Genomic DNA, 20,044 nt, shown 5'->3' with positions numbered 1-20,044 from the left:
GGATCACTGTAAAGATCTCACGAGACAATGAAAGCCCAGTTCAAAATGTAGTGTTACATAAGGAAGTTCTCCCCAATACACTCAAGGGTATAGTATACATGAGTTAAGGTACCTACCTACCCATGCTTAACTTTATGGCAGTGTTGTGAAATAAAATGTAATATTCAGTTATAGTCTAAGATAAATAAAATGTGTCAGGAATAAGAAAAGCCTTCAGTGCTCTTTTCTATTAGAAAGCTATTATTTTCTATAATCAGACCAAATCAGGTGAAAAAACAACAGAAAACATAAATGGGGTTAAAGACTCCGGTAACACTGTTACATTACTATACCTCAATACACAGTACAGAGACCAATGAACCTAAGTCAGGGTTTTCTTCAAAACTAATACGCGTTGTAAAATAAACCGCTTTCTAATGGATGGCACCAGTGTGAAGAGGCCATATCCCTGGACAGCCAAAGAGAGCAGGTACAATCACGTTAACTCTTTATTACAGTACTTTTTGATTTAAAGTGTGAGTGCTGCTAGAAGGGTTCCGATGACACATTTAAGCAACAAAATACAATGTCAAGCTCAAGTCCCATGATGGAAAGCCAGTGGAGTTACCCCTTTTTTAAGGCCGGCAAAAAATATCTCACCTTAAAGGATAAAAGGAGGGTGTGGCAGCTAAGGAGCCTAGGGCTCATCTGGGGCAAAGACACATACCTTCAAATTTCAACGATACATTAAAACACTGAGAAAATTTTGAAAATTTAAATAAATTTTTCAAGTTTGAATTTTTAAAAGGCATGCAATTCTAAAGAATCAAGAAAGATAACCCCAAATCTGTAAACACTGTACTTTTAACTAATTTCACCTAGTAACTTAAGGCATGTTCATTCACCTTGGCCCTTGATTTCTTTCTCCTTTGCAATTCGGGTAAACACAATATATTGGTAACATACTGGAAAAGTACTGGCTTATTAAAAAAATTAGAAATGTTCTCTGATAGAAATGCTATAGGTAAGACATGAAATCACTCCTGATATCAATGATGTATAATTTGTGTATTTCTAATAAAGAAGAATCACTGAAAGGGCTGATTTAGATAAAACCCTTACCTCGGTTAAAAACGCCCGCGTGTTTGGCACTGCTGCACTGTTCTGCATCTGGGCCACATGGCGCTGCTGAGGTTCCGGCTGACACGGGTACATCGACACAGCCCCGGAATAACACGTCTGCGGGGTTACTAGGCTTGCCTGTGGATGTAGCCCATGCTTTTTTTGGTTTTCCGAAACTTGTAAACATGGGACAAAACCTCCTAAATTAGTAGTAGTAGTGGGGTATGCGGATGGTTCAAAATTCCCTATGGGAAAGTCTAGCTGCGTCCCCTGTTGAGGTAACACAGACTGGTTACAGGGAATAAAGTTCTGTGTGTAAGGCACAGTCTCAATCTCGGATTTGTAGGGAAACTCTTGACTGGTCCCAGGTAAGTCTGAAAAGACACCATACTGTTGTTGGTCTTGCTGAGGACAACTAAAAGGCATGGGCTGGTTAGAGCTCCAATTGGTGAACATGCCATTGACTTGCATGTGCTTCATTTTCTGGCACAGCTGCTGCTGCTCCATGGCGGGGGGCCTTGGGTGGGGCTGTAGCTGCTGTTGCTCCAACTGCAGTTGCTCCTGGACCATACAGCTTGAGCTCAGTGCCGTGGGTGGTTGCTGCTGGTAGCCTGGACACACGAAGGTGGACTTATCTAAAGAATCTTGGACGAACGTCAGGATTTCATCTGTTATGTCAATGTCTCGGAAATCATCCTCACCAGAAAAGTCAGTTCTGAAAAATTCCTCATTCTGTTGCATATGTTTAATATCTTCAAAATCAATACCTAAGTGTTTCATAATGCTGTACAAATCATTATTTTTATTGTCTGAGACGAGCCCTACTGGGCCTTCAGAGAGTGTCATGTTCATTTCCTGAGGCTGACCAATTTGCTCATGTTTCAGGATGCCATTTCCCAATGGGGCAATGCTGTCTTGCCAACTACTGCCTTTGTCCACATATTCATTAAGAAAATCTCTGTCCAAAGGTGCGCTACTTGCAGCAGGAGAGAGATAAACAGACTCATCTTGTTGCATAAGGGAAGTCCAGAGGGAATTCTTATGTAAAGCTGACTCAGTAACAGAATCTTTTCCACTCTCAATATTTTTAGGCCTTACTGGTAAGGGATCCATCACGGGAGGAAAGGGGTTATTTATCTCATACAACACAGCTTCTCCCGTGGCAAACATAAAAGGCAACTTCAAAGTTCGTTTTCTTAGATGCTCTGTTCCTTCTTCATCTCTAAAATCACAATAACATTATTTTGACATGATTGGTGCCATAAAACTGTTTTTTGGACAAATGATTTAGAATTTGTCCAAATACAGTATAATCACTAATTCCACACTCAGGTTATGTCCCTACCTGACATCCTTCAGCCCCCCAAAAAATTCCACGTAAGAATGTAGGACAGGTACCTCTAAATAAGATGCGAAACTTAGACACTATACAGGCAGACATAATTCACAATCTGAAAATTGTATGTGTACATATACATACACATTTAACCCAGCATTACAAAACATCAAATATCTAGGAATAAAATGAAAGATGTACAAGACTCGTGTGAGAAAAGCACAATCATTACTGAGATAAAGACATAATACATAACTGTGTACCCCTAAGTACAAGTACAGAGACACACACATTCTTTTAGCATGTTCACAGGTTGGAATGTTAAGTATCATAAAGATGTGAACTCTCCCAAAATGAGCTATAGTTTCATTGTAATCCCCTGTACAGATCTGGTATTTTGGGATTACAGTGTGATCTCTTTAGGGGTGTCCAACCTGTGGACCGCATGTAGCCAACCATGGCTATGAATGGCAGCCCAAAGCAAAATCCTAAATTTACTTAAAACATAAGATTTTTTTGTGTGTGATTATGTGTCACAATGTCACAAGACAACTCTTCTTCCAGTGTGGCCCGGAGATGCCAAAAGTTTGAACACCCTGATTTTCTGGTGAGAATTGACAACTGATTTCTAAAATGTGTGTGAAAGTATAAAGGGGTCAAGAAGAGCCAAGGCAATCTTGATAGAGAACAACAAAATGGAGGACATACACTCAGCCACCAAGGCTTGTTACAGAACAACTAAAGCAATGTGCTATTAGTGCAAAAAGAGACCAGACCAATGGAACGTAACAGAGCCCCGAAACAGAACCACAGACTCACTGTCTAGTCAAAAGGCAGTGCAGCAGAGAAAAGGTGCCTTTTCAGTAAGTTATCTTTCAATAAACGTTACTGGTCAAAGGGATATACACATCCAAGTTTTTTTAAGTTGGTAAAATAGCAAACTTCATTATAATCTAAAAAATGCAGCCCAATTCATTAATACACTCACCATGTATGATTTGGGATGTTTATGATTACCCCTGCAAAAATTTGCTACTATATCCTAAAATATAAACACAAAACTAAAACTTTCCATCACTATAAGTTATGGCACTGCTTCCTAAACACTAAAGGGCTTCAGTAAGTACAAGGGGGAAAAAGTGATCTTGATCCTTGCTGAAGACACATACAAAAATCAATGCTCTGGAGAAAATTTACAATGCAAGTGTTTAACAAAATACTCATTTCCAGAACATATAAAACTTAAAAATCACTGCATGCTTAGAAAACAAATGCTAATAAGCAAAGCATTGTTATATTCTTATTTTACAGATGACACTAGTTTTCATTTATCCTGCATACATACCCAGGATAAAACCCTGAATTATTCCTTTGATTCCCTCAATTGTTCTCCTCCCACGATTCTACACATTAGTTGTTCAGTACAGTGTCAATTCTAACTTCTCAATGTCCTTCGCTGATGTCTTCTTTCTATACAACTTTAACTTTTCAATTTTGTATATCCATATTTTTATTGTTGTTCAATTACAGCTGAACCCACTGTAACTGAATACTCCCCCCCACCACTCTCCCCCTGTTGTCTTTGTCCACCTTTGTCCACGGGTCCTTTATACATGTACCTTTTGATTTTTATTTGCACAGTAAACGCTCTTAGAATTTAAGTATTCAAGAAGAAGCATTTATAAGCCAAAATGTCATCACCATAAAAAACAGTGACAACAAACATTCTAAGTCTGTGCTTACGTCAGTGGCCTCTGGGTCGCGATGATGTAGTCCGGCCTCCCATTTTTGTAAACCAGGCGTGCGTTCGACTGCACCCAGGTCCACTGATTGCCTTTGGTGAGCAACCGGAACACCACCAAGCCGCTCTCCCCGGTCTTAATCACTGAAATAAAATAGAAAAATAATAAATCAAACTCCAGGTCCACATATTAAAGAAAATCTCTAAAAGAAAACCTCCCTTATCTCCAGATATATTTCATTTATCACCAAAGATAACAAATGTCTTGACAACTTTTTAAAACTATCAAAATACATGGAAATAGTTCTTCGGAGCTGTTACCTCACACTAAACTTGTTTAAAACGTTAAGGGGAAGACTAAAGGACAGACAATTCTAGTAATGCATGAAATAATAGAGAGTATAGTTTGGGGTGAAAAAGATAAAAATTGTTTTAATTTTAAATAGGGAGTGTTTCCCACAGCTTAATATTTTTTTTAAATATAATCTATAACAATTTAAATTTATGAAGGAATAATGACACCATTAAAAAATTCCTGAGCAAAACATGGTATGAAACGATCATTTACATCATCATTAAACTACTGTCTGTGGCTGCTGTAGTGGAGTTAAAGAGAGTAACTTGGGTTTGCCGTAATGGCGTGGCACTGGGTAGGAGATGACTGTGTTTAACATCTTAAACACGGCCCGTTCTGTAACCCTCTGAAACACACCCTGCAGCACAGGCACCGAGAACTTACTCCGGATGTGGTACTCCGCAAGGTAGAGAAAGTCGGCAGCATGAACAAACTGATACCCGGACCCTCGCATGCACAGCTCTGCTTCAGTGTAGCCTAAAACAACTTTTCCTCTGTTTAAAAAAAATGAAATTAAAATTTAACAAATGCAGTAACCAACATAAATTCATCTGTTACATGCTATTTTCTGCAATGGGTTTTTTTTTTTTTGATATTTAGAATTTTACATTAGCAGGTAAAAAAAATTAACCAAATCTATATAACTGCTCCCTTTTGCTTATGGCTGCAAATTTCAGTTTTAGACTATTTTCTTCTCCTGAATAAGGACCATGAAGTTAGTATGGCTAAAGATAACTCAAACAGAACAGCTTATGTAAGCACAACAAAATTGTTAATAAAAATTTAGAATGCTTGTGCTCCATTTATGCAGGACAATGTTTTTCAAACCTCTCTGAATTTCCATATTAGAAACTAGAAAAGCAATGATGTTTTGTTATAATAATGAATGCTTAATATAATTCTCCATAATTCTCTGAAAGTTACTAAAATTCTGAGGGCTGAAAGTCAAATAAAATTTGTACAATTTAAAACTGTTAAAAAAATAATCTTACTAATTAAGCACGTCATCTTTATGATATGGAAACTGGGGCAAGTATTGTAAAAAATTGTAATAAGGTGATTTGTGAGCCTGATAAATTATTTTAAAAGAAAGACTATACTGAGTAGTATAAAATAGTAATATACACTATTATAATCTACACTATATATTCGACATACTAAGAGAAACTAACTACATTGTATAATATATGAATTTGATGAAATAAAGCTGAAAAAGTTTTACTTACTTGGAATCCACACCAATAGGTGTGAAGTCTAGTTTGTGTTTTGTTCTAAAGATGAAGTTTTTGGTTCGGATTTCAAGTATAGACGGTGGCTGAAGTGGAGTAGCTAGTGCAAACAGAGCTAACTGAGGGGGAAGCACTGTTCCATCTTTTGCTTTCTTGTTCTGGCCATGAAGATACTTTAACCGCCCTTGGAAATTCATTGCCTTAAAAAATCAAGAACAGTTCATTAAAATTAAGTTCAAAAATTGTTCCTTTTTAAAAGACTCAGTCCTGGGCACATCCCAGGTTCTTGAGTGTGAAACTGCTTTCTTTCATTCCTTTCTCCACAGGAAGCCCATTAAAAAGATCCTGAAACAGTACGAAAACTACGAAAGGGAGAAGCAAGCCGCTGCTGGCTTTTTAGTGGTCAGAACTGGAATACCTGTGTCGTTTTCTCAGTTCGCCAGTGCCCCATCACTGACACCTGGCAGAGCTCCTTGCAAACTGTGCATGCAATTTGTATTTCCTGACTGAACAGTGATAGTCATTGAGTACACATGGATTTTCAAACACACGTGAGCTACGTTCCACAGCTCACGGTCTATTTCATAGCTCATGGTAATCTTTCATATAAAAATACAATTTTATTGAAACATTAAAATGACTCATCATGAAATCATATTTCTATTTATGATGCAGATTTCTATTAAAGATAATAATTTTAGAAGACAGAGGAAATGAAGACAATTTAAGCGTGAGCATGATTAGCTTAGTTGTTTAAAACAGTAATAACCAGGACGAGGGGTAATACTATCAGTACGATAACAGCACAAGAAAGAAAAGACCCAATTATCCTCAGATTCCATCTCAGAAAATACACACTAATAGTCTTCTTCAGTATTAATGATCAAACTCAAAGCAATTCTAACCTTGGGTCAGCAAAATTATCTTCACAAATAAACATACGAACAAGAACCATGTTTGCTAATGTTTAAGATTTGATTATCTGTTTCAAATTCCTGATAATTCACAAACATAATATACAATATGCCTTGTGATCTCTTTCTTCTGTGCTGGTTGAGTATGCTATCTTTTTGGGGGGATGGTGGGGTACACTCTGGGATAGCTATGCTACCCTCCATTTTCTAAATAAAAAGCAGGGCAAGGTTTGACAAAGATTCCCATGCCTTTTCCAGGTGTGAGGGCAGCCTAATACTCTGAATACTGCATTTTGATGAACAGCCTTAAGATGAATGGCTTTTAAGAACCAAGGGCTCAATGATCCTCTCCCCTGGGGATCAAAGGATAACAGGCCCCTTTTGGAAAGGTTCTGAGAAGTCCTACAGTAAGAAAACCCATTTAAATTTGAGGGTTGTCTCCCAAACTTATTTGAGCCCTTTTTTTGGTGGTGGTGGGGATGCTATCTTAAGGGTACAGACGACAGAGGACAGACCATCTGCACCCTCAGTACCTGCCTAAACCGCTCCAGGGTTATCCTACCCAGGTGTTCAGACCGCACAAGAGCATCTCCCACCACAGCCTGAGCCTACAACCATGAATGTACAGCCATTTTCCTACATGGCAGTCATTCTGGCCATGTGGAAAATGCCAGGATAATGGCTCTGTCTAGCTGGCACTACATCCGAAGAGGGTAAGCATTCTGTTATTAAAGTCAGGGTGCACAGTTCTCTGTCATACACCTAAGAAGTCCTAACAGTAGGCAACATACAAGGTTCTATGTCCCTTCCCTTGATCTTTGGAACTGCAACCTAAAGGACAAGGTTTTGGAAAGGCCAGCCAAAAAAAACATTCGAAAATCGAAAAAACTCAAAATGGACCTGTCTTTTGACCCAGCAATTCCACTGCTGGGATTATATCCTAAGAACCCTGAAACACTAATCCAAAAGAACCTATGCACCCCAATGTTCATAGCAGCACAATTTACAATAGCCAAGAGTTGGAAGCAACCTAGGTGCCCATCAGTAAATGAATGGATCCAAAAACTATGGTACATTTACACAATGGAATACTATGCAGCAGAAGGAAAGAAGGAGCTCCTACCCTTTGCAACAGCATGGATGGAACTGGAAAGTATTATGCTCAGTGAAATAAGCCAGGCGTTGAAAGACAAATACCATATGATCTCACCTTTAACAGGAAGCTAAACAACGAAACAAGCAAGCAAAACAAAAACAAAGACACTGAAATAGAGAACAGGGGGACAGTGACTAGAGGGGAGGGAATTTCAGGAGAAAAAGGGGAAGGATTTACAGGAACTAGTATAAAGGACACATGGACAACAACTGGGGGGGTGGAAATGGGAGGGAGGTGGGGAGAAAAAAAAAGAAAACAAATAGTATTTTAAAAGATATTTTCCTTTATAAAGGTACTTGATGAAGGAGATTTTTAAAACCGAACTCAAATGTAACCACAGAATACTGGTTTCGTGTCATCTATTTTAGTTCTCTAAATCGACAGGAAAGGCCGGGCCCCCAGAGCGTGCGCCTCACCAGAAAGCCAGAGGAGTTGTCCAGCAGGCACCGCAGGCGGCAGGCGAAGCACCTCTCCATGAATGCAGAGTTTTCTACGGGGAGCTGGTCTGGGTTAAGGTAGCCTGCCGGCCGTGGGAGGCCATTAGCTTCTGTAGAAACAACAGCAACACACATTTACTTTCCATTTTGCTGGAAAATTACCATATTTTTGGACCATATGATGTACCTAGGTTTTAAAGGAGGAAAATAGGAAAAAAATTATGAAGCAAAAAATGTGGTAAAATATTTAATAACATAACACAATATTTCACCAATGTAAATGTGAACAGAACTCAACAACTGCATTAACAACCATTATTCCTCCCAAATTTGGGGGGGGGTGCATCTTATAGTCCAAAAATATGGTGTTTGAATAGTTGAAATTTGTGTTTCTAAATTGGAGTCTATAATTCAAGATACAAAAAGATAATGATTTTCAGAAGAGGAGCTATGAAAAGAAACTAAGACTCACTGAGTATCACTTGTATGTCACAGAACTTTACCTGTTCAGTTTTATTTCTATTGAGCTATAAGTGCCAACAATGTCCACATTTTGCACATTTTTTTCTTTTTAATATTTCCATGAACTTCTGAAAACACTACATTGATTAAAGTTTTTTATAATACTTGTATATGCTACTTTGCTTTTTTATTTTATGCCTTTTAAGCACAGAACAATTTACATACCTCCAGTATCAATCAACCTTGCACACAGTCCTTCCTAACACCACAGTAGCACAGTGCAAGTAGTTTTATAAAGTAGATCACTGAACATGGCAACACTTTCTTGCTTGACAGTCGTCAATGGCTGCTACAATATTCCTTAGATTTATTCACTTTTTATTAATGTCAAATAAAATCATTATAAAATTAAGAGAAAAGGAAAATAATAAAACCATTCCTTTTTGAAGAAGACAGTATTCCTTAGTTCACCAGCCTCTCTGTGACCTACAGCTACAGACACATGGGCTCCTACCACATTCCCACCGTCACCAAGGAGGTCTATGCCTGTAGAGGTCTGCTGCCTCCATTTGCAAAATTATATTAAAAATACCCAACCTATATTTTTTAAATATTTATTTATTGACTTTAAGGCAGAGAGAGAGAAAAACACTGCTATGATGTTCCACTTATTTATGCATTCATTGGTTGATCCTTGTATGAGTCCGGATGGGGGAATTGAACCCACAACCTTGGTGTATGCGCTAACCAACCGAGCAACCCGGCCAGGGCCCGCAACTATATTTTGATAAATGTTTTTACCATCGACTCTTTGCCCAGAGTCTGTGCACGGTGAAGGGTTTAATGACCAGTGTAGCTGCCGCTGAAATTCAGCTCGGTCTTCAGTATGGATCAGTTCATACACACTCTGATGTATGACATCGGACTAAGGAAAAACACACAAGGGAATAAAACTAAAATACTGACTTGAAGTTAAATATTATTTATTAAAGTAATCTCAGAACCCAGCTAGATTAGTCAGTGGTGACGAGTACATCAAATGGATCGCGGCACTCTCCGGAAACCCCAGACAGGAGAAACTAGAGAGGGGCTAGCGCTGGCCTTGGTAAGCCCCAAACTCCATGACTGTTTGCCAAAGAAGCCACCTCTCCCCTCTTTAACTGCAACACATTAAGTTCTGATTACTTTTATCCCATTTTCATCTTTTAAGTATGTTTTCACAAAAACCTCATCTGAACACCCTGCAGACTTCCGTAAACTTAATAGTATTCATTATATATTTTCTTCACTGTTCTCTAACAAATTTCTTTACATTGAATCCCTCCAAGCGGACTCCAGAAGAGTCAGGGTTATACCTTCACCAGGTCAGAATCCTTCCCCTACCTCTTGCTTCTTAGCATTTATTACAGTGCTGAGCTCTAACCCTTAACCCTTAAATCAGCATTTTTCTAACATTTTTTACTGCATTTCACTGCAGTAAGGGCATCAAAAGAATGGATGATACACCATGCCATCGTCATTACCCATTACGGAGTGACAACTTGCAGTTAAATGCTGCCTGAACCACAACCCATGTCAGACACAAATGTTTTCTTAAATAACATCTATGCCAGTGTGTACCTGTGAGGAAAATACAGAGTGGGAAATAGCTGATCTCTGATTTCTTAATGGTTAGGAATCACATTATCAAATAATAACTAAGAAAACTAGGCAGTTAAGTTTCAAACAAGCCTTTTCAGGAACATTAGTGCATTTTCTTTGTAATTTAAAAAGTCTGAAAACAATTCTACCTCTGGGTCAGCAAAATTATCTTCAAGCATACCTTCGTAAACTGGGGTAGCAGCCAGACTCCACTACTTCAGCTACCTAGAGAAAATCTCCCTACAAACTTGATCTTCCAGCATTATACTGTCTTTAACACAACTGCCAGAGTTATCACCTGAAACACAGACTGGAACACACACCTTCCCTTAGCACACCCCTTCAGTGCTTTGCACTGTGTATAGACCACGGCTTCACTGTCAGTTTATATGGCAGTATAAACAGTGCCCCCCGCCACCAGCCTTGGTACCACCTGTGAGCTTGTCAGAAATGAAATTTCATGGGCCCTACTGGGATCTGCTGAATCAGAATACCAGGTTTTGGGGTCTAAAGATATATATTTTTATCAAGTTATTCAGGTGAGTCTTATGCAGGTGAAAATTTAGGAACTACTGCTGCATAACTATAGCTACCATTCAGGTATACTTGCTAACTGTGCTCAAATCACGTGTTATATTCATTTCCCTCCAATATACCAAACACCTTACCTGCCACTCCACCTCTTCATTATTCATTCAGTAACATTGAATGAACCGAACACATTTACCTCCTTTAAGGACTTCTAGTCTACTGCTTACAGTCCTTCTGCCTTTTCTTCCCTGTGTCTCTGCACAACTGGCCACCCATCTGAATCCTACATTTTCTTTAAGTTAGCTTAAATACCACCTCCTTCTGGAAAGCTTCCCTAAGCCCCGTAAATCAGAAGTAAAGGTATCAGCCATGCTATTCTGCTTGTACCTTTACAAATCACCTTACTCATTTCATAGTTGCCGTGTGTCTGCCAGTATCCACACTAACTAGGTGGCAAATACCCTCTTGCCTGCCCTCATTCAGAACCCTGGCTGGTCCCTACCTGAGCGTTTCATTTATATGAGTGTTCCTCAATAAGTGAAAGAGGAAACATGGTATCCATGAGTCTCATACACACTTATGGAAATTTTAATGTAGTAAATTAATGATATAAAAACATGTTAGCTGAAAATACATAATTTTTATTCTACAGCACATATTTTAATTGATATTTTATATATACAAATTATACCCCTAAAGTATAAGATACTTAAAAAGTAGAAAGCTAATTTTTAAGAAAATTAATGACCTAAGAATGCCATATTTACCTGCTGAAACCCCAGATAATCTTGTATAGTAGAAGAAGCATAGAAGACCACAGCATCTGTAGTGACGACCAACACAAAGCCGTTCAGGGCCTACAAGAGAAGAAGCTCTAAAATCAGTCATGTGACTAACAATACTGTCACTCATACACATTTACTTCAATTAAGGCTGTCACTTTTACTGGTAACACAGTCTTCATTAACCGGCTGATTTAAACACAGTGCACAAACATAGTCACACTGCACAAACACAGTGTACAGCCTTACATGCGAGTGCCGCACCGATGACTGTGGCGTGTGGATGACTTCTAACTCCAGACACATTGGAAACAATTCACTGACTGATGGGTGAATTCTCCATTTACAGGTGTTTTCCTAATCATAAGGAACTACATGTACTAATATGTACCTGTAACAAGAATTCTCCTTCATGGAAGTTCAGACCGTTCCCAAATTCGGTTCCACTGTTATCCTTGACTCCACTTCTGCTGGCTGAGGAGGATTTTAATGCAACTGTGGAAAAAGGGAGAAACAATGACATGGTAAGTAGCTTTAAAAACACGGAGTTTCCAAAGGCTATGATGGAAAACCTCTATATACCAGACAGAGAAACCTAAGAAATACTGTCATGACAGTAAGTAATCCTCTGCCAGTGGGTGATTTTTGAACTCAAGATGACAGATTCCTACAAATAATATTTGATGAGTTCCCTATATTATTTTTGGCATGTAACTTAGAAGTTGCGTAGAACTGCATGGTGCTGCTATGAATACTCCTGCCATTCCTACCTACTTATGAGAGTAAGGTTCATCAGAACATTACCAATAAAAAAATGATTTTAGTACCTCGGTGTACTTATCTAAACATCCATGAACTAGTGGTGGTGAGGGGAAAGAATCAACCACACACCTTATTAAGAAATATATTTCCATTATGTTTAGACCGTCTTGTCTAGTTTTAGGGTAAAAAACAGTATTATTATTAGGTGCAAGTGAAATCTATAAATTAACTCATTATGAGTTATCATGTTTATGATGTTGTACATTCTATTCAAGAACATGTATCTTCCATTTGCTCAAGTCTACATTTTTTGTCCCACTGGAATGTGTTGAGGTTTTCCACAAAAAGGATCGCACATTAACTTTTTATGGTTAATCCTAAGTATCAGGCATCCTATGGAGTGACTTCTCTGGAGATGGTCATTACTATCTTCTGTTTGTGGATGATACACATGAAAGAAATGCCAATGGCATTATGGGATGCTTTACTCTCAGAAGTGGCATATTGTTAATGCTCTCTCTCCTCTTCTCTCTTCCCATCTCTCTTTCTCTTTGTGTGTATTTAAGTCTGTGGGGCAGCATGGCTGAACAGAAATAACCAGCATTTAGTTACTTAGAATTTTTCCAAGCACTCTCAAACATTATCTTATTTTAAAGCATGTGAGTGTTGGTATCTCACAGAGTTAAGTTCAAATCTTAGCTTGGACATTTAATGTGTGAACTCTTACAGCCTGTCTCCTGATAGGTAAAGTGGTAGCAGAAAGAACAAGCAAAAACCATCCTGCACCCTAGGCAGGTGGCTCAATTGGGTAGAGTGTTTCCTGTAGACCAAAAGTTGCAGGTTTGATTCCTGGTCAGGGCACATACCTAGGTTATGGGTTCAACCCCCCAGTCAGGGCACATACAGGAGATAAATGATTAATATTTCTCTCTCTCTCCTGCCCTCTGCCTCTTTCTCTAAAATCAATAAAACATATCCTTGGGTGAGGATTTTTTTTAATGTACCCATCCTGAGGGACTGTGAAGAATAATGGAAATATATGTGAAGTTCCTGGAATACAGCAGCTCAACCATTCAATAAACAGGAGCTTCAATGATCAGCTGTATTTCCCAGAGCTTATAGGCTATTAAGTATAACCTTTTGAATACAGCCATAATGTCTTCTTCCCATTTTTCTGTTCTCTAAATGCTGTGATATTTAAATCAGAGAAACCATTAAATAAAACTAACTCTGACATTACTTTTAAGACTTATTTCATTAGAGTTTTATTTGAGAAAGATGATGAGGCTTGGTGAAAAACTGGAGACTTATTAACAACCAGACTTCCTCTCAGTCTGAGCAAAGCATCACATAGACAACCTTTTCTTGTTTGAAATGTACTTTCTGGCAAATTATCAAGTGCACGTGTCATGTGGCGATAATCTTATGCCAAGTTATCGCCTTTCCAAAACTTGAAACATGTCTCCTTAAAAGAAGAGGCCAAAAGTTTGGCCTCTGAATAGAACAATTTCAAAAGGCCACAGAACAGATTTCCTTGGGCCAGAAGAAAGAAAAAAAACACCTTGAGGTAAATTAATTGATCTAACAGTTAAGACCAAAGGAAATTTTTAATCATTTCTTGTTGAAAAGCAGAAGAGAGAAAAGCCTTTTCTCCCTTTCTGTTCTGTAAGTTCACTTTTGCTGCTTGCTTTCCAATGGCCACATTTGCTTGAGTGCACTACAGTCTCACGGTGCCAGGGTTAACAGCAGTCCACTACTTTTCCAAAATCTCCAGTATGCATTGCAGCACAAGTTAAGAGTTATGCCAAATATCAGAAGGATTTGCCATTAAATTAATAAAACCAAAACCCTTATGTTATAAAACCAGCAAAGTAACCTTAAAAGTGGCTATTAATAGTGTCAAACTGAAACTGTCTAAATTATCTTCTTAGGAATCTTTTAATTTTAACCAATGGAACTAATGTCAGATATTGGGCCACTGAGGAGATGAATAAGAAATAAAAGAGACCATTCATCTCAAGAGTAATTTATAGTTCGTTTCTGGCCTTACATTGGGGATATTAGCCAATTTAATTAGACATTAGACAGACCGCCTTTAAGGAAGGAGTCTAAGCTATGGAAACAAAGAACTAGAAAAGAATGTCAAAAATATTAAGTACGAGAATTAGATTTAATTAGAGTATTGAACTTGAAAGAAAGAAAAAATAAAAAGAAGAAACTCTAAACGACAGTGCCTACCACTTCTAAATATTGGAAGGATAATATTTAATATGTACAACTACTACTAAAGTAGAGAAAGTGGCAAGTGAGGAAGGATCACTGGAGGATTCTTCCAAGTTTTTCTGTTATTCTCATGTTTAAGGCTAACAATCAGTAAAGGATTTAAGTAAATATTGTGCAAAGATGAGTCCAGGAAGGGTGAACTCCCTTTCTTATTCTCATCTAAAAGAATACTAATGTGACTTTTTAGGAAACTTATTTCATGTCCTGCTTCTCAACCCAAACTATGTACTTTACGCCTTCTATGAAGTTTGACCTCTCTTTCCTGATACACCGACTACCTCTCCCTTCTTAAAATTACTAGGAGCTATGATAACTCTACTCACTCTCACACACATGGCTTCATTGGCTAGAAAGCGATGGAAGAGCGAGACAGCGACCTAGGGCGCGGGTGCCAGTGTTCCTTCCTAGCGTCTGAGAGGCCTTCAGTGATTTACTCAGTAGTAATATGTTACCTGCTGAGCACGTGTTGTATGCCAAGCGGTTTCCATGTATTATCTATTTAATCTTCACGACAGTCCTGCAAGACTGGACATGCTTGACCTTTCAACACATTAGGAAACTGAGACTTAGGGAGGTTAAGAGACTTTCCCAAGGTCACAAGAGCTGTAAGTGGCAGAGCCTAGATTAAAAACCCGGGTAGCCTGGCCCTCAGTATGTGTGCTATTATTAACCACCTGCCAGACTGCTTGCTCCCCCCATGCTAAGTACTTTTGAGCTTTAGGTTCTTTCTTTTAAAATAGGGACAGTGACACCTCTGGAGACAAATTCCGCTACAATAACATGTAGAGTACCTGAGTACTCTTACTGGAATCTCTTACCGACAGTCAAAAAGATAAACTCAGGCCGACGTGCTGAGTTTACACACCTTCAACCCATGGAGGGCGGCTGACAGAACGGGCACAACAGGAATAACTGAGTCTTCTCTCGCCGCTGAACGCAGCGCATCAATGAGCCCCCAGCAGGGCTGCTGCGGTGCCTACATTTTGTCTATAGCAAACACCTGAGGGTACTTAAAGACAGCACATTGTTATGAAAATTATATGCCTAATCAGATGCACAGGACGCTTGTAACATTACACCACTTGAGTTAAATAATGACAGTTCACAGACACAAAATGTGAACTCTGGAAAAAAGTCACAAGCTGGTTCTGCTCCTGGGGAGCATGTCAGGTACTGAACACTTGTAAAACCCCTACTGTGGGAGCACCACACCTTCCAGAGTGGAAAGATGGGACACTGAACGTTTAGTGGAATAGTAAGATGATAAGCCATCAAATTATTTCAGCTATTTCTTTGCTGAGAAATTGATGAAGCAATGGAACAAGAAAAAATTTAACTGGTGATGGACTTGCAGTGTAAATATATTTACAGCATTACAAAATTGTTGCATTTGCAGACCGATGCAAGTCTCATTCCCACAAGCATGTAACTGTATCTGTATTTCTTGACATGCACTTTCCTTTCTTATGTATCTAGCTCTGATGTCCACTGCTTCCTACAAGCCAAATATTTCCTCTTTAAAAAAAATGCTCCAAATTATTAGAGAAATTCATGAGGAAAAAATATTGGCATGTGGTAAGCTGTATTTTGTTCCTATATAGTTAGCATTTAAACAAAATGATGACATGATATATGTCTTGCCAGGGAAAAGCATAAGTTTTTTAAATCTCTAACTGTTGATATAAATTCAATTTACTTAAAAATACTTTTTATTACTTCTGCAAAGAAATTTCATTCCTACAATGACAGAAGCATAGAAGAGAGCAAAGCTAGCCCTGGCTGGTGAGGCTCGGTGAGTGCCAGCCAGCCTGCGAAACAAAGGGTTGCTGGTTGGATTCCCAGGTCTAGGGCACATGCCTGGGTTGTGGTCCAGGACACATGAGAGGCAACCACACACTGATGTTCTCTCCCTCTCTTTCACCCTCTTTTCCCCTCTCTAAAATTAAATCTTTATTTTTTTAAATTTTTTTCTCATTACAAAAATTATTCTTTATTTATTTTTAAATTTTATTTAGTTATTTTTCAAGTACAGTTTTTTGACCATTTCTCCCATCCCAGCCCCCCTCCCCGCCCCGTGCTCCCCACCTCCCTCCCATTTCCTCTCCCTCAGTCCTCATCCCTGTATCCTTCATACTTGTTCCTCCAAATCCCTCCCCTTTTCCCCCCTTAAATTCCCTTCCCTCTCCCCTCTGGTCACTGTCCCCTTGTTCTCTATTTCAGTGTCTTTGTTTTTATTCTGCTTGCTTGTTTGTTTTGTTGTCTAGGTTCCTGTTAAAGGTGAGATCATATGGTATTTGTCTTTCAACGCCTGGCCTATTTCACTCAGCATAATGCTTTCCAGTTCCGTCCATGCTGTTGCAAAGGGTAGTAGCTGCTTCTTTCTCTCTGCTGCATAGAATTCCATTGTGTATATGTACCACAATTTTTTGATCCATTCATTTACTGATGGGCACCTTGGTTGCTTCCAGCTCTTGGCTATTGTAAATTGTGCTGCTATGAACATTGTGGTGCATAGGTTCTTTGATATTGATGTTTAAGGATTCTTAGGATATAATCCTTTTTTTAAAGGAGAGAGCAAAGCTATCATTATGAAATTCAACCAACTATATAAATGTCTATAAATCAGATAGGGTTAAGTTATGCAGTATTTGTTAACCATGAGGAATACACTTTTAGTTTAGCCTGGTATAGATGAGTATTTCTAAGTAATTTCCAAAATAATACATTAAGTGTACCTAAAGAGAGTTTCTTCTATATACTTTGGGGTAAAAGATAGATATTTCCTTCGATACAGGAAGTTTTCTTTTGCAAATGAAGTATTTTTTTTGAGGGAAAGAAACAACACACTGAAATTAAAGAAGCCTCATATTCTAGTTTCCAGGAGACAAAAATTAGGCCTACACTGTTCGGTACTTTCTGATGACATTGACAGATTGTAAATTTCTAGGCAAAAAAAAAAAAAATCGCTAAGGCAAAATAAATTCAGGTTTTCTAAATGTGAATGCAAGTTTGTATCTTTATGAATGAATGTGGGTTGTGTAACTGGTGGTGACTGTCTATCTTAGCAAATCTGAAAAAAAATCATTGTGAAGCTGAAAAAATCCTTACATTTAGACCTATTGCTACCCTTAAATGAAAACTGACTTCCAAAAATGTTATGTAACATTTTCCCAGTTTTACATTTAGTTACATGTGATTCTACTGTAACTATATATTAGGTTTCTGAATTAACGAAACCAACAAGAACAGTTAACTTATCTTCAGTGGGGAATGAGCTGCATTTAGCATTCCATACATACAAGAGTACAATTCAAATTGCATTCTAGGTAGCAGAATTTAATCCGCTGGAGCAGTGATTCTCCAACTTCTACAGGTGTGGGAACCACCTGGAAGGCTGTGGAAACACAACGCTGGATCCTGCCTTCCAGAACTTCCCCATTCAGTGGGTCTAGGAGAGGACCCACAGTTAGCATTGCTAACAAGTTCCCGCGTGATACTGGGGACCACCTGGTCCTCATTTTGAGACCTAGTGACTTAAAATATCAGGATCCAGAAGTAAAATGTTCTGGATCTCATTCCCTCATATTTTCTGAAAGGACCACTCCTTGCTGCGAGAGTGCCCTTATTCGTATGAATGGCTGCAGGAAGTAACCCTAATCCCAAGTCTGTGAAGATGAAAACGGAAGCACACCATGTAAGGCTGACACACTGGGCAGAAACAGACACCTCCACGGGCACACACAGCCAGCCAGCAGCAGGCACTCTGCACCCAGGGTTTCTATCCTCACCAACGCAAACTACATCAGTGCTCCCCGAGTGTCTAGAGTTGAGTGCATGCCACTTCTGAACAGGATATGGGAAAATACATCAGTACATATTATATAAAAAGGCTGAAACAAGTTTATTAGCAAATCATTACCATTAAATCAAAATACAAAATTAACAAAGGGATTCTCAGATGGGATTAGCACCAGGTTCACAGAGGTCTCTATGCACAGTTCACCATTAAATAAAGTAAAATATCAGTATCCTGCAAGCCCTGCAAGCAATCACTACTGTTTATATAACAACTTTAACTGTAAACTTTCCCTCACAAATCTCTTCTTTTTGGACAAATCCACCACCAACCTCAAACATCAGGCAAGCAAGCATTCCTACTGTCCACGCCGAGAGGATGACGAAGACAGTGTGGAACAGTGAGGTCAAAGGTTCTCTAAGGCTACAGGGCTGTTTACTTGAACTTGCCTCCGTGCCCCCCACCCCCGCCGTGCTTTGGTTACAGGACGCACTCTCCACTGCCCCCCACCCCGCCCCACCATGCTGAGATAAAGAGAGCCAATGCTGTCTCCTCTAACACACAGACTACATACCTGAAACTCAACAATGGCAAGAATCCAGCTGACACTAAAATATTCTGTAAAACTGACCATAAAAGCTACCCCCACATCGCGTGGGCAAATTTAAAGCTAGAAGAAACTGAATGAATTCAATACAGATAATTTTAGGTTAAATAATCCAATTTGACTGCTTATCTCCCTCTTAACCACCCACTCCTGAGTGGTTTTATGGCTACCACAGACGACCAAGAACCTCTAGTGTTATTTTTCTTTATGGACTTCTGTTCACACTTTCATGTAGAATTTTCTCTCCGGCCCTCTAAGAAATGGAAGTGAAGGCGTCCTCAAGCGCACGCACGCACGCACTCACTCATCACCTAACCGTGGCTTCATACTCCACACGTACAAATTTGCTGCCTTCCACCTTTGCCCATCCTTAAAACGTCTCCTCTTCAGTATTCTTTCTCTTATTCTATACAGTTTTCACTAAATATCTGATTCGCTTCCAGGGTTTAAAATATTATTCCAACTACATAATAATGACTCTAAAATGTAAATCTCAGCTATGAAGAAATACATGAATTAGAGCTACTGATTAAAACTGCTTAATCAAAAAGTCAAAAGGCTGTAAGTGAAGGATTTAAAAATAACACATAAAATGACTGGTAAATAATGACTGGTCATAATATGCTTCATTACAGACCTTAAAGTGATTAATTTCATATTAATTTGAACACAGTTTCTAAAACCCTGTAACAAGAACATATAATTTTCCACTAACCAGGTCACAAAGCATCACAAGAAATCAAATGATTTAGCAAATAATAAGAAAAAGGACTCAGGGACATGAACAACACCGTGGTGACTGTTGGAGGAGGGGTGGTTGCAAGTGGAAGAGGGTATAAGGGGGATGAATGGCAATAAAAAAATTCAACAAAAGAGAAAATACCAAAAAAAAAAATCAAGTAACTTAATTA

At 38.7% G+C, this 20,044-nt stretch overlaps 1 protein-coding gene across 1 annotated transcript in view; it reads right to left on the bottom strand.

The window, feature by feature from the left end:
* The window catches only part of AHR (aryl hydrocarbon receptor), a 40,677-nt gene that overhangs the window by 1,861 nt on the left and 18,772 nt on the right, over positions 1–20,044 (bottom strand). The window contains exons 3-10 of the mRNA XM_037163914.2: positions 12,077–12,180; positions 11,671–11,760; positions 9,533–9,656; positions 8,249–8,379; positions 5,760–5,962; positions 4,918–5,027; positions 4,181–4,322; positions 1,102–2,323 (exon numbers count right to left, since the gene is read on the bottom strand). Of these exons, the coding sequence (XP_037019809.2) occupies positions 1,102–2,323; positions 4,181–4,322; positions 4,918–5,027; positions 5,760–5,962; positions 8,249–8,379; positions 9,533–9,656; positions 11,671–11,760; positions 12,077–12,180 (2,126 nt within the window). The remainder of the gene's footprint in view (positions 1–1,101; positions 2,324–4,180; positions 4,323–4,917; positions 5,028–5,759; positions 5,963–8,248; positions 8,380–9,532; positions 9,657–11,670; positions 11,761–12,076; positions 12,181–20,044) is intronic.

Source organism: Artibeus jamaicensis, unplaced genomic scaffold (assembly GCF_021234435.1).
Source record: "Artibeus jamaicensis isolate MK-2021 breed Jamaican fruit bat unplaced genomic scaffold, CSHL_Jam_final contig_923, whole genome shotgun sequence".
NCBI lineage: Eukaryota > Metazoa > Chordata > Mammalia > Chiroptera > Phyllostomidae > Artibeus > Artibeus jamaicensis.
The sequence above is the reverse complement of the archived record's forward strand: the minus strand, read 5'-3'. Positions and strand labels throughout refer to the sequence as shown.